Source organism: Brassica oleracea, unplaced genomic scaffold, assembly GCF_000695525.1.
Source record: "Brassica oleracea var. oleracea cultivar TO1000 unplaced genomic scaffold, BOL UnpScaffold00967, whole genome shotgun sequence".
Lineage (NCBI taxonomy): Eukaryota > Viridiplantae > Streptophyta > Magnoliopsida > Brassicales > Brassicaceae > Brassica > Brassica oleracea.
This window is the reverse complement of record NW_013617557.1, coordinates 26,934-42,027: the sequence shown is the minus strand read 5'-3', so window position 1 is coordinate 42,027 and position 15,094 is coordinate 26,934. Positions and strand designations below refer to the sequence as shown.

The window sequence follows — 15,094 nt, the reverse complement described above, 5'->3', positions numbered from 1 at the left end:
CGGGTCTTCAAAATCCCGCAGGTTAAGCCCATCCCGCTTTCGACCCGACCCGCGAGGCCTGCAATTTGCGGGCTTACAAAATGGAGGCCCAATCCCACTCCGCAGCAAGCCTTTACGGGCCAGGCCCGCGGTCCAGGTCCTTGATTGCCATCCATATTTTCATCAGTCAGACTTGTTTTTGTCCATGACATGTACATGATAGTTATTGGTTTGAAGTTATTAATTTGTTCATCCTTGAGATTGTGGACACATTGGCATCCATATCACAGTCTTTCAATATGTTACATTTTTTTATATTTATGTTTAATGTTTGAGTTACTACTCTATCCACCACGTCAAGCTTCAATTCCCTCTCTGTAAATTTAAGAAATATCTCTTGTTCTTTATTCATGGTCATGTTAGCGTCCATATCCACAACATAATCAAAATCTTTTCGTCCCTGTCCACAGGAAAACGTTGTTGTTGGAGCTGTCCTTAAGCTCAACTATTGTGGAGCTTGCTCTGATGAAGCTTCTAGAATTTTTACAATCATCTCCTTCCACGCATCACCCATCCACGTATTATCCGTCCATGCATCGAATGTTTATCAAGGAAAAAGTTGTCCATAGTTTATTGTTGGCCCACAACAAAGTGTTTTACATGTAGGAAGTGACTCTGGGTGTAAAGAAAAGTCAAAAAATAGTCTAGAGACTCTTTTAGTATCATGATGTTGTTTCGAACTCTGGTCACTTAACTTCTCAATTGGACCACCATATCTGATTAAACATTTGTGTATTTAATAATAACAAATACTTGAATCGATTCTACATATCTATCTTTTTTTTGCACATTACATATCTATCACTTTGTTATATTATATTACATATCTATCATTTTGTTATATTATATATACGTCATATCCCATTAATTGCTTGTACCAAATACACACCGAACAGTTATTTGCAAAAAAAAAAAAAAAAAAAAAAAAAAAACACACCGAACTTTACGATTAAGTTAAACAGTAATCGGAGTGTATCAGACCCCATTGACGATTGAATCTGAATACTTATAACTAATGTGTATATAAAATAGTACCAAAAAACAATACACACACGTATGTAAAGTAAAGGGGACAATTAATAAATTTTGATAAGTCTTCAATTCAATTTGGACATAAGATTGAAGAATCTGTTAGACAAGAGTTAAGGGATATTTTGGGCATTCAGAATCTTGGAGGAATGGGATCCTACCTGGGTTTACTGGAAAATATGGGGGGCTCAAAGATCCAAGATCGTTTAAATAATTGAGTCAATGGGAGGACTTTTAAGTTTTTCACAAAAGGAGGAAATGAAGTGATCATTAAATCAGTGATTACAGCATTACCAAATCATACGATGTCCTGCTACCGTTTACCGAAAGCAACGGTAAAGAAACTGATGAGTGCGGTATCACAATTCTGGTGGAGTCCAGGGGGAAGCACAAGGGGTATGCATTGGAAATCATGGGACAAAGTATGTGCAGATAAGGATGAAAGAGGTTTGGGGTTTAAAGACATCACTGAGTTCAATCGGCGATGTTGGGTAAACAGCTATGACGCCTGATAGAAAAGCCAAACACTTTATTTTCTCGAGTTTTCAAAGGTCGGTATTATAGGAATGCTTCACCCTTAGAACCGATTCGTTCATATTCTCCGTCATACGGCTGGCGGAGTATTGTTTCTGCTCGATCTCTGGTTAGCAAAGGACTAATCAAAAGGGTGGGATCAGGGTCTTCTATATTTGTATGGAATGATCCTTGGCTCCCAACCACTCGCCCAAGACAAGCTAATAAAAATCAACACAATTTATACCTGGACCTTACAGTAGAGTCCCTCATTGACTCTACCTCGCGTACTTGGAATTTAGAGGTAATTCGGACTTTGGTGGATCCTCAGGACGCGAAACTTATAGTAAGTATACCACTGAGCAGGACTCAGAGGGTAGATAAAGATGGATGTCACTTTACAAAAAATGGGAAATATACGGTCAAATCAGGATATCAGGTCGAGCGAATTTATCCAGATAGAGAAAGACCACCATTACTGATTGGTCACACAGTTGATGTTTTGAAGGCTTACTGCTGGAAAATACGGTGCCCACCAAAGTTAAAACACTTCCTATGGCAAATAGTGACAGGATGTATAGCAGTGCGGAAGAATTTACAAGCGAGGGGGATTCAAGGGGATATTTGTTGTGCAAGATGTGGAGCTCCTGGGGAATCGATAAATCATGTGTTTTTTGAATGTTCTCCAGCTCTTCAGGTTTGGGCTCTTTCGAAGATACCATCAAATCCAGCTATTTTTCCAACAAGCTCCCTCTTCACAAACATGGATCATCTATTCTGGAGAGTTTTCCCGTAGATGGAAGATCATCAGTTTGCATGGATACTATGGTACATCTTGAAAGCTAGGAATAATAAAGTTTTCAGTAATTTGGATATATACCCTATGGATACGCTTAAATTATCTGAAACAGAATCAACACTGTGGGCTGAGGTACAAGTAGTGAATGAACATAGGACGACACCACAAATAATAGATGAGATATTGCCGTCGTTCCCAGGAAGATGGTGTTTTACAGATGGCTCGTGGAAAGAGGGGGTTAGTTTTTCAGGACAAGGTTGGCTCAGTACTTTGGAAGGTTTTGATGGATTGTTGGGGGCGAGCAATGTTAGGACCAGTCTCTCGCCTCTTCATGCGGAGATGGAAGCGCTGCTCTGGGCGATGGAATGTATGAGAAATTTACGTCAATTTCAGGTTACGTTTGCAACGAATTGTTCTCAATTGGTGAAGATGGTTTCGGAACCAGAAGAATGACCAGCTTTTGCAAATTATTTAGAAGATATCAAGATCCTAAAAGAAAGCTTCACCCGATCAAAGATTATCTATGTACCACGGACGCAAAATTCAAAGGCAGATAGTCTAGCACGCAGTGCTAGAAAGCAACCGTCTTTTGTTGTTCACATTGATGCAGATCACCTGGTTTGGTTTAAAGAGTTTGTATGAGTCTGTATCGTGGATGACAAAAAAATAAAATAAAGGGGATTAAAAACCAATAGCGTTTCATGGTTTTTAGGGTGTAAACAGCGTTCCATGGTTTTTAGGTTGTAATTAATAGCGTTTCATATTACCAAATAAACTGACATCATTTCAGGAAACATGCGTATCTTTGTTGTCTCCATGAAACAATTGGTTTCACTCTTTTACTTCAACTTCTTCTCTCCCTTTCTCCTCTTTGATATCCTTTGATTTTAATATTATTTAAATAACTGTAGTGTCTTTAGCATAATCGAGACTAATTAAATTTCTTATATATTAAAAAAGAAGTATTTTCAATAAATGCGTTCACACTATGTTTGCCACGTGTCAACCTCACATCACTTTAAAACTTAGCTCGCTTCAATAGAGCTCTTCACAAAAAATCGTTTAAGAAAGAAAAAATGTTTCCTATTTTATTATTACAAGCACGTTGTTGTTTAATCTTTTTGTTCATAATGATTTCGACGTTCTTTGTCTATTGTCAACAAGTGAAGTTGATAATTGAAAAAATAACATGGATTTTTTTGAATTATATTGGTTGTGACTCGACCATGAGACTGAGTTGAATCTCACGTGAATCCGAAGACGTTGACAGAAGAGAAAGAGCACTGTAAAAGTTTTGCGATTCATGGAAGCCTACTGACTATTCTCCGATGCACAATTTTCTTAGGATCTTTGTGACATATATATATATATATATATATAACACGAGAGATCTATAAGTTACAAGTTACCAGAGATATATGCTTGCGATGATAATCCTTAGAAGATGATATCTATGCATGATTTGTTTCTTACAAAAGCACGATGTTGATGCTTTGTTTATATATATATATATATCATGCTCTCACAGAAACACGATATCAATGCATGCTCTGTTTCTTACCAGCAACATCAGATGGAGTTAACAGCTTCACTAAAACGGGTGAAAGCTCATATTTATATTGTTACATATACAACCTAGGAAGAAAACAATGGTTGTGTCATTGCTTAGGATCCTTAGCAGATGAGAGATCCATCTCACAGCCATCGCTGGCAACACGGGACTTGCATGTTCTGTTTCTTAGCAACATCAGATGGTGTCATCAGCTTCACTAAAAAGGCTGAAAACTTATATATATATATATATATTGTAACAGCTGCAGCCTAGGAAAAATACATTGTTTGTGTCATTTCTTAGGATCCTTATCGCACAATTTGGTTGATGTTTTACATTTTCTATATAGTTACATCATTGTTTATTCATGCACTTTTTTAAATTTAAATAGTTATGTCATTGTGTATTCATGACCGTTTTTAAGTTGAAAAGGATCACCGGTCGTAGTCGAAAATGATATTGTTATGATTAAGTTAATTAATATGAGATCGTGTGGGTATACACATGCCGAAATAAACCGTGATCATGTGGGTTTTGAAAATATTTTTGGTGGAGAGTGATTGTCAAGATAAAATAATGCTATTAATTGAAAAATATTTCAGATTATTCAGTTATGACAATATATATATATATCGAAGAGTGATTGGCAAGTTAAAAATATATGCTAATTAGTTACATCTTTTCGATGAGCATATATTGAACCTATATAAGACCCAAACTACCATTCATTTTATTTACTACATAAACCAGAAACCTTAAAAACTAAACTCATTCTCCTATAATGGATGCGATAACTTCTGTTTCTGATTTGAAATCATTCAAATCAATGTGGAAGATTAGGGTGAAGATCATACGTTTGTGGAAGCAGTAATCTGATATACGTTTGTGATACCGTTAATTAGATTTTTTTATATGATAAATAAAATATCCAGTAATGTCTAAGCCTATTTTATTATAAATTAGTTTTATTTTAAAAAAAAATTCTTTCATTTGTTATATTGAACAAACTTATTTTAATATTAATTAATGTTATATTTATATATTTATCAACCACTTTTTATATTTTTACGTACACATACATATGCACATTGAAACGAGTAACTATATAACTAAATATTTAAGGATTATAATTATATTGGAATTTGGAATATTCTTCTTTTTTTTAATGCTTCATAATTTGAAATTATTTGCCTTTATAATTCTATAGGAATTTGTAATTATTTGCCTTTACAACCTTTTTTTCTTGAGCTATTATCTAGATTTGATTTGATTTTGCATGCGTTTAAAATTATAATATGAAACGACCGGTTGACATTAGGATTTGCTAAACTGTATATAACATGAAACCAAATATATAATAATAATAATCTTTCGTTTGTCACCAAAAAACCAAAAATCTCAAGCATTTTAACTGAATAAACGAAAATAAATATAGATTCATAATGGTAGTTTTAAAATAGGAGATTAAAACCCAAAAAACTAACTTAAAACCGAACCGATATCCAAATTAAACAGACCTAATGTCTTATTATCTTAAAAATAACAAAATAAATAATCTCATCCCGCACAAGGTGCAGGTTACTACCTAGTTAAACAGAATCAGAGTGTTTGTGGCGACTTCACTCATACACGCATGCAATACGCATTATTACCATTTGCATAGTTATAAAATGGATTAGGACCACTTAAATAGCCATTATTGTATCGAATGTGTCGTTTATATGGTTGATACGTTACCCTAAACATTTGCTAATCTGGTTAACAACAAAAGTGAGGTTTTGATATGTCTTTATGATTTTAAAAAGAACATGTGCAAGGCATCTACATTATACTGTAATTTATGAAACTACTGGAAGGATAATTAATATCCTATAATTATTTTAATATATAAATAAACTAGGCAAGATTCTTAATATAATTTGTTTAATATATTTATTAATCGATTCTAAAAATATTTGGGCACAAAAGCGAAGCTATTTAATTGGGAGGGATCATTTGAATTCTAAAACGTTTTCAATTTTTCATTTGTATGCTTAATTATCTGGTAAATGATTTGGTCTGGAATACTGAACATGAAACAACTGACCAAGATTTAAAGAACATACACAGTTAGCTAATGTGGACAGAATTTTATACTTTTAGAAATATAAATAATTTGAGAAAATGATGTCCATATTTAGAGATCCAATTATGCTTCAAATCTATAAGTATTTTTCACATTTAAAGAATTCAATTATGCATTACATATTTTATAATATGAATAAGAAACAAAAGAGATTTTAATTTGTATAAAAATAGAGTGGGTGTATTCTATTTTTAATAACAATTAAAATATAATACACATATAACTTTTTTCAAATTAAAGGCCTCCATAACTTTATCTCAGTACGTAGTTACAAAAACATAATTTAGAAGGATGAAATTGGAATCATATTTATAATTTAAATGTAACTACATAAAACACTATCTGTGAAACAAAATAAATTTACAAAAGTAATACTTTACTAGGTTAGATCTGCGCCTTACGCGGGATGAATATTATATATAAATTATTTTTACGTATTAAATATTAAAAATTCAGTAACTATTATGTATATTATTAGATTGATGCGAACACATAAATAAATTTTTAATCCGAAAAACACCTTCTCTATTTTATATGGTCTATAATTAAATTTAAATTATATTAACATATATATATATAGTATATTTTTAATATTGATATTTATTAAATAATTTTGTCTACTCATATTGTTTTTTGATCATTTTTATCTTTTTATAAAACAAATTTTAAATCACGTGTAACAAAAATTTCATTGTGTGATGTTTAATATTTTTAGTAATTTATAATTTTTTTAAAAAAAATCGATGTAAAGGTTAAAATTTAAGTATTAAGTTGTCAATATTTGTTCAAAGCTTTTATCAAAAAAATTGTTCAAAGCAAATTTCAAAATTAAAATATTTATATATTTTATATGCTGTATAGTTTAATTTAAGCGATATTAATATATACATATATATATATATATATATATATAATATTAATATTTATTAAACGAGACTTCATTCTTATGATTTTGTAATCATTTGTATTTTTTCATAATAAAAATTTTAAACCATGGTTCACGAAAATTTTAATGTGAGACTTTTAACTGTTTTTGTAATTTATAGTCCGCTTTCAAAAATTTAAAATATAACATATACGGAAAACTCTAAATTTTTATTATATGGTTAATTTGGTTGTTTAATTTATTTTAATAAGTTAAAATTAAAAAAATGATAGAGGATACACTAATTTTTATCAAATTTCTATTATTCAAAATCATTAACTGTCATATATATACTTTAGCCACATTATGCAATTCCGTAATTTTTATTTATGGAAAGAATGAAGAACATTAGTAATTAATTTATGATTAGTTTAATAAAAAACTTATTATATATTTAGATGTATTAATCTATTTCTCTAGACATTTTAAGAATCATTGTTATGATGACACATTACTATATCAAATGTTATAATGTTTCTCTTTTAATATATTGGGATAAGGAAATTAGACCTACCAACCAAAAAATAAAAACCAAAATTCACTAAATATCCAAAACCATTTCCTCTCTCCTACTTTCTCTTCCTATTTCTTATTTCTTTCACCATTCTCTCTACAAATCTAATTCTTTCTTTTTTTGTTATTTGGCAAATAAGCCCTACTTTTTATGAAACCAAATTTTTTTTATCAGATTTGATTTTCTTATAAATTTCAGTAGTTAGAACAACTACTAGTTTTGTGATTTTGTCATACGGTCAAGTTGTTGCCAATAAAGATATTAGAGCCCTAGTGGGATTGAACTAGCTGACTAGAGATGTGAAAAAAGAGATGAAAGAAGAAGAAAATGTGGGGGAAGCACATGGAGTGAGCACGACGAGGTCTCTTTGGTTCGTAACCTTTCCATTAGTGCATGAAATCTTTCTATTTTCGGAATGTATTCTCTCTTCCGCTTCCTTTCTCAATCCATTCAACTCCCCCTTTTCAATGCCCTTTAAACGTCATCCCCTAAACCTTTAACCAATAAATTTCCCTAGGAGAGCTTCGTGATAACAACGCCACGATGACCATTGCTTACAAAAGTATTATATATATATACAGTCATCTTTCTCATTGGATCCGAACTATGTTCGTCTTTTGCAAATTACTTGGAGGATGTCAAGACCCTAAAAGAGAGCTTCACCAGATCAGAGATCATCTATGTACCAAGGACGCAAAATACAATGGCGGATAGACTAGCGCGCAGTGCTAGGAAGCAACCGTCTTTTGTCGTTCACATGGATGCAGATCACCCGATTTGGTTTACAGAGTCCGTATGAGTCTGTAATAGTTGACGACAGAAAAAAAAAAAAAAAACATATAACTTTTACTAAAATAAAATTTACGTAAAATGTAGTGTTATTTATATTTTTAAACAATATACATTCTCTAAATACTACATTTTAAAGTAGAAAGAGTATAGTTGAAAATAATAATGGAAAGAGTATTAATATATTATTTCAAATTTTTCTATGTTATCTCTTATTATTAAGTTTTAATTATTTCAATATAATTTTCTGATTTTTGTCATGATCTAAATAATTTATGCTTATTATTATATGTATGATTTATAGGACATGGTTATAGTTTTATCGGCTTGCTTACATGATTTTGGTGTTTTAGATTAAATAAATTTTAGATACAATAGCATACTGTTATTTATTGTAGTTATCAACACCAAGTAAATAATAATGCTAACATATAAATATGATACCACAAAAAGATAAAACATGTAAAACGATGTTAAAATAGAATATCATTTCTTTTCTTTTTTTGTAACACAGAATATCATTTCTTATAATTAAAAAAAAAATAGAATATCATTTCTGCTATCAGATGCCTTGGGCCTTGTCTAATATCACTATTTAAATTGTTTAAAGACCAAAATAAACTAAGGTTAGAATCCAAATTCATACCATCTGGGCTTTCTGTATTTTTGCCCATTTAGGTGCTTAATTTATTTGTTTCTTGAGAATACAATGTTTACTAATCTGCTGCCTTTTATTCCTTCTGAAAATGGAAACTAAAAGTTACTCAATAATTGTAGCTTGAAAGGTAAAATTCGTAATATATTCATTAATCTTATAGAAATAGACTTCATACTTGTTTCTAAATAAATCGACTAAAAACTAAGAAAAGGTTCAAATTTTTTAAATGTTTTTAAAACTACAGATACTAAAAAGACCAGTCTGAAAAAAAGAAAAAAAAAAAGACCAGTCTACTAGATTTCTGGTCACCGATGCAAGTTTGTTTTTTGGATTTGTCGGCTAAACGGCAGGCTTTTGTGTGATGGCCCTTCACTTCCGGAATTTATTTTCTTTGATTTCTCATATGCATAAGTCAAGTCACGTCATTGTCCTACTTCTTATTATAACATCTTTCCTCTTCTTCTGTATTGTATAATGCGTCCAGTTTCGGAGTTGACATGTATTAAATTATCAAATCACACTAGACCCTAGACTTAAGCAATGAAATGTTCAAATTATAATTTATATCAACACGACCTTTTCGTCATCGAACAACTGAGAAACATGAGTTCTAAAAAAAATGTGTACATGTTGAAAGGCCAATTTTTCAAAATTTAAGGTCATGTCATCGAATATGTCGCTCAGACAGCACCGGACATTTTATCCCTTATATTTGATTTAATTCATTATTTATCTCGATTCAATCCAAAAAATTTGAATATATGTAAAGTTTTGAAACAAAAAATACTAAAAATCAGTATCCGTTAACATCGAAACAAATCACAAACACACCTCTCATTGTATGACAATTATAACTTTTGTTTTATTATAGCTGTTAACTAAGTTTAAAATTTACAAACAAAATATATTTTTAAGAAGCAAATTTATATCGAATTTTTTAGAATATTTGTATTCATCAAAACTGACAAAATATCCGTAAGTATTCGTAAATATCTGAAAATATCTATTTATTTTTAAATATCCGTTTTTTGGATATCCATATTTTTCCGAAACAAAACAATTTGAAAAAATTAGATATCCATATCATACCAAACAAATCAAAATTTGACTAACTATTACTTGCTTTGTGCCCCTATCCATATATATGGGTTGTGAATTAATCATCCACGTGAAACACACTTTGAATATTTCCCATTGGATCAATGTGAACACTTTTTTTTTTATATGACGGCTTTATAAATGACACTTATGAATATGACGGCTTTATATTGTCTACATGCTTTGTATCGAGGATTCGAACCGGACCACGTTAACGTTATCGTGCAAGATTTTACAGATCATGTATATATATATTTCAAGGCATGTTTCTAGAATATAACAGCATGGACGCTAAGAATTAACGATGCTATATAATACATTTTATTAAATTATTATTTGCAAAGCTATAATGAAATAATAAGGTGAATATATATATAGAGAGAGAGTAACTATTCTACATAATTTCATGTTTTTTTGGAAGATTTTGGCTTTTTAAGTTGGAGATTAGCTATACATCTATAGAGACGTACTTGAACCTGGACCTGAATCGGCCAAACATGAACAATTTATTTGGCTACTACTTCTATCTGAAGTTGCTTGGGAAAATATTCGTGAATCCGATGCTTTATTCTTTTGTCAACGTCGATCTCTTGTTTATCAAATATTAAAAAAATTATTAAAGTAACAAAGAGATTACTAGAAAACTATTGCAACTTGGTGTATATCGGATCTATAAGGAATCGCCACCAAGGCATATCCTATGGTTTAATTATTCCACGCAATCATTCATCTAAAATATGAATTTATATACGTGGCCATTATATGTATCCTATTACTACTTTTGCTAAATATACTAGTGTATAACTTTTTATATTGCAATCCACTTCTAAAAATTGAATTAATAACATGTCTTTTGATTATCAGGAAGTTTTGGATTGAAGTTCTTAATTATTTTGAATCTAAGACCACAACATGTCCTCCATTTGTTTTACAAAGAGTGTAATTTTGACATTTAGTTCTTGGTACACAAAAATTGTCATTTTAAAATTTCAATGCAACACTTATTTTAAGTTTAATATTAATTACAATATGCATTGATTTTATAAATAATATACTTATCTCAAATACTATTAGTTAAATAAGTATAATTATTAAAAACATAAATGCATTTTAACTATTTTAATTTGTATTAAAATGCCAAATTTACATTCTTCTTGAAATGGAAAGTATACTATTTATTTTATCTAAAATTTTGTTCAATCTTGTGATCTTTGGATTTAGTTTTGGGTAGTATTTTAGCTGAGCTAATAACTTCTAAAGTTAATGGTATGCCTTTAAATATCAAGTTTTTTTGGTTATCATAAATGGTTCTGAAAATATTTTATCCATTTTAAAATAAACCATGTTTAGAAGAAATGTTTCAAAAAGATTTTTTTTTTTTTTTGTACATTTTTAATACATCTTTTACTCCGACTGTTTTGGAAAAAATTGACATTTTTCACACATATTAGAAAAAATGATTGAAATACATTTAAGTTCTTATTAATTACAACTATTCAACAATAGTATTTACGATAAATATTTTTTTATAAAACCAATGCATTTGTAACTATTATTAAAGTAAAAATTGCATTATAATTCTAAAATATCACTTTTATGTAACAAGAAAAATGTTAAAATGGCATTTTTCATGAATATAAAGTAATAATGGTAAATTATAAATTTCAAATAAATTAATTGTGTTTTTGAATTTTGATTGACAAAAGGTTGTAGGAAATAGTTAATCACAAAAATAATTCATTTATAATCATAAATTAAAATGTTTTGTAATATGTGTGAAAACTCTAAACCTTAGAACATTTTGAAATAGAGAAATATATTATAAATTATATGGTTTCTTGCAAAAGCATGAAAATCAGGGTCTCTGATCTCGTCAATAACTATGTCAATTATTGTATCTAATCAATAATTGGCTGTTGCTTAAGCCACCGCATTTTAGAGCATTGGCGGCATAAAGTTGATAAGCGAGTAATTAACACGTAATTAACTAGCAATTAATGATATGACTTGGTCTTACAACTATTTTCACATACATTCAAAAACATTTTCAAAATTACAAACTAACCCATAAAAACTGAAAATCCGCCTCAAGATTTAAACTCAAAACTTGAAAATACATAATTAAAATATTAGCAAAATTAATGCCGTGATTAACTATATACTATATGTTGTTTTCGTGGATAGTTGAACAATAAAATTGATTGGAAACGGCGTCACAGACTATGTGGCGGTGTCTGATTAGCTAAGTTAGTCAAACGGAAACCAAACCGAAACGGCTCAAGTAAATAAGCTTATTAAAATATTAAATTAATGTTTTTATGTGCGTGAAAATATTCGAAAGTCGGTTTCGTCGCCAGCTAGATTAAAACCAGATAGACGGTGAGGATTAAGTTGTCAGAATATCAAAGAATCTGACGTGGCTTATACTATTCTTCTTGCTTGCTTTTGCCACAGCTTCTTCTACCTTTAAAACACCAATCATTGCTTCTCCTTCGCCTGCCACCTTCCCTCTCTCCAAATATTTCTTCTTCCTTCTGAAATTTCTGCGTGGTAAAGAAAGGGTAACTTTCTATATATTTTGATATAAAGAGAAGCCAAGGAAAAATAAATTTTACTTGTGTGTTTTTAATTTATTATTCTTGCAATGGTTTTGTTTTGTGAAATCTTTCTTGGTGAAGAAGGTAACCTAGAAGACGGAGAGTGGGTTAACGAAAGATAATAGTAGTAATCAAATCTCTTCAAGAAAACCAAAAAAAAAAAAGAGTTTTTCTTTTCAAATATTTCCTCTGTTTCAGAAGATCATAAGCGAGTTTGCGATTACCTTCTCATCTCTTTCGGTACAAGTTTTCACTACTTTCTTGATTTTTTTTTCTTTGTTATCAAGAACTTTGAATTTGGTTCTAACTTTTTGTTGATCATAATCTTTGAACAGGCATTTAAATCAAGAAACCATGACCACAAGTCTACTAAGCGATCCAAAGATGATAATCTCAACACCAGAGGTCATGATCGCCTCTCACCCGCCGTCTCAAGCACCGACAACACAAATCTCGGGCGACGAGACAGAGCCTGTGACGTGTGAGTGTTGCGGATTAACCGAGGAGTGTACTCAATCGTACATAGAGATGATCAGAGGACGTTACATGGGTAAATGGATCTGTGGTCTTTGTTCTGAAGCTGTGAAGTACGAGGTTATAAGAACTAAACGATTGCTAACTCCAGAGGAAGCTATGGCAAGACACATGAACACGTGTTACAAGTTCAAATGCTCAAGCCCACCTCCTAATCCGACTGGACACCTGATCTCTGCGATGAGACAGATCTTGAGAAGAAGCTTGGATTCTCCAAGAATGCCTAGATCGATGCCTAGTAGTCCTTCTAAAGATGAAGCTGATGATTGTGTTCCAAATGTTTTGTCTAGGTCTGATAGCTGTTTCGCTAGTTTGACTTAAAAAGCTCATCGTTGGAAGAAAATAAATCTTTAACCGGGTGAACCGCGGTTAAGGACCACCACATGGTAAGGATCCGGTTTTCAGATTGTAAGTTTTCGTCATTAACAAAAATTGGTCTCTGTATGTGTTTTTTTTTTTGCCGGATTTGCCTACCTGTGGAAAGTTTTGGCTAAATGCTTAAAATGTACAAGTCTTACTTTGTTTCTTGATTCTTCCCAATTGCTACTAACTTTTGTCATTGTGTGCTTAGTAGTTACAAGAACAAATAATGTTGATACTATTCGATTAAAGTTTGATGATAGAACAGGATATTCTTACTACTTGTATCATATTGAAAAGACATGTATGAACAAAAAACAACGAAGGTAGTAGTAGTAGGGCCATGCTTATCTTCATGATGATTCTCTATCACAAAATAGAAATTGAATAAGGTGCTTCTCTAAGCCATTAGTCAATTCACTAATTTCTTTTTGTTTGGGTCTCAACTTTCACTTATTTTGATCAGAAGGGCTATAATGCAACGTATGAATAGGTAATTTACATATACAAAACGTTTTGAGATGTTTTTTTCTTGTTTATAAATCAATTAGATGTGTTGGTTGTCTAATTTTCACTAACTCACTAAACTATCATTTGTATTAAAAGAATAGTATCCAAACTTGAAACTTATTCTATTATGATAAATCCAAAATAATAATCATATTTGAGCATAATTGTAACGTGTAAGCACTCACATATTGGCTGACTACATTGATTCGACATTTCGATTACTTAACGAGTATAATTTCCTTCAACTTGCTATATAGAAGATAATCAAACCGAAAGAACAAAAACATTTAGAAGATGTAAATGTAAAACGTACACAACACAAGTTTCTATATATGTGTACTGAAAGTCTGAAAGTATCAAGTTAACAATAATTTTAGGCAAACAGAAAATTTGAACTCCAAGTTTTGTTTTCTATGTTTCGTGGCTAGAAGTTACTATAGTATCTAATATCTGCTGACCGATCATCTATTGTCGTTTTACTAATGTTTTCTTAGGCTGTGTTGTTTGCTTCAATATGGGTTTTGATTTATTGCGATTTGTTTTAGTCTAAACTGGATATGTTGGATTTCCTTCGGTTGTTTTTGGAAATAGGGAAGTTTTTTTCACTTATCATCAATTATCACTCTGTACATTATATTGCTCTGGTGTGCGTTAATTTGATGTAACTTTGAAACATTATGCTTGAAGTTGAAGTGATAAGCGAAGTGAAAAAAAAAAAGAGAGACTGAAACATCATAAGGAGTATAAACGAAACAAAGATTTGTTTTGAGAGATTCATGTTAAAATTTTGTGTAGATTTTGAGAACCTTTAAGACTAGAAAACTGATCTGATACGCGATTTGATTATATGTCATGATGAATTTGTGGAGATCTGTAATTAAGTGAAACATGTAAATTTACTTTAAAGCATTTTCAATTGCTAGTGTCAATAAAGTTGGAAATTTGAGTGTATTGACTGTTACATTTGGGGATGGCTTTGACTCTTGTACATCCATTATGATAAGAGCTTGGCTTTGATACTTGGGAAAACTGTTTTTTATAGCAAAAAAAAA

General features: G+C 30.8%; 1 protein-coding gene across 1 annotated transcript; it reads left to right on the top strand.

Moving 5' to 3' along the window:
• The first annotated feature begins 12,521 nt into the window (after positions 1–12,521).
• On the top strand, positions 12,522–13,773 carry LOC106320585. Its single transcript, XM_013758969.1, has 2 exons — positions 12,522–12,878; positions 12,974–13,773. Exon 2 carries the CDS (start codon positions 12,993–12,995, stop codon positions 13,491–13,493), a length of 501 nt encoding a protein of 166 aa, XP_013614423.1. The 5' UTR covers positions 12,522–12,878; positions 12,974–12,992; the 3' UTR covers positions 13,494–13,773.
• Positions 13,774–15,094: the final 1,321 nt, after the last annotated feature.

Coding starts and splice junctions, on each gene's coding strand:
- LOC106320585 (XM_013758969.1), top strand. CDS start 12,993: ATGACCACAAGTCTACTAAGCGATCCAAAGATGATAATCTCAACACCA.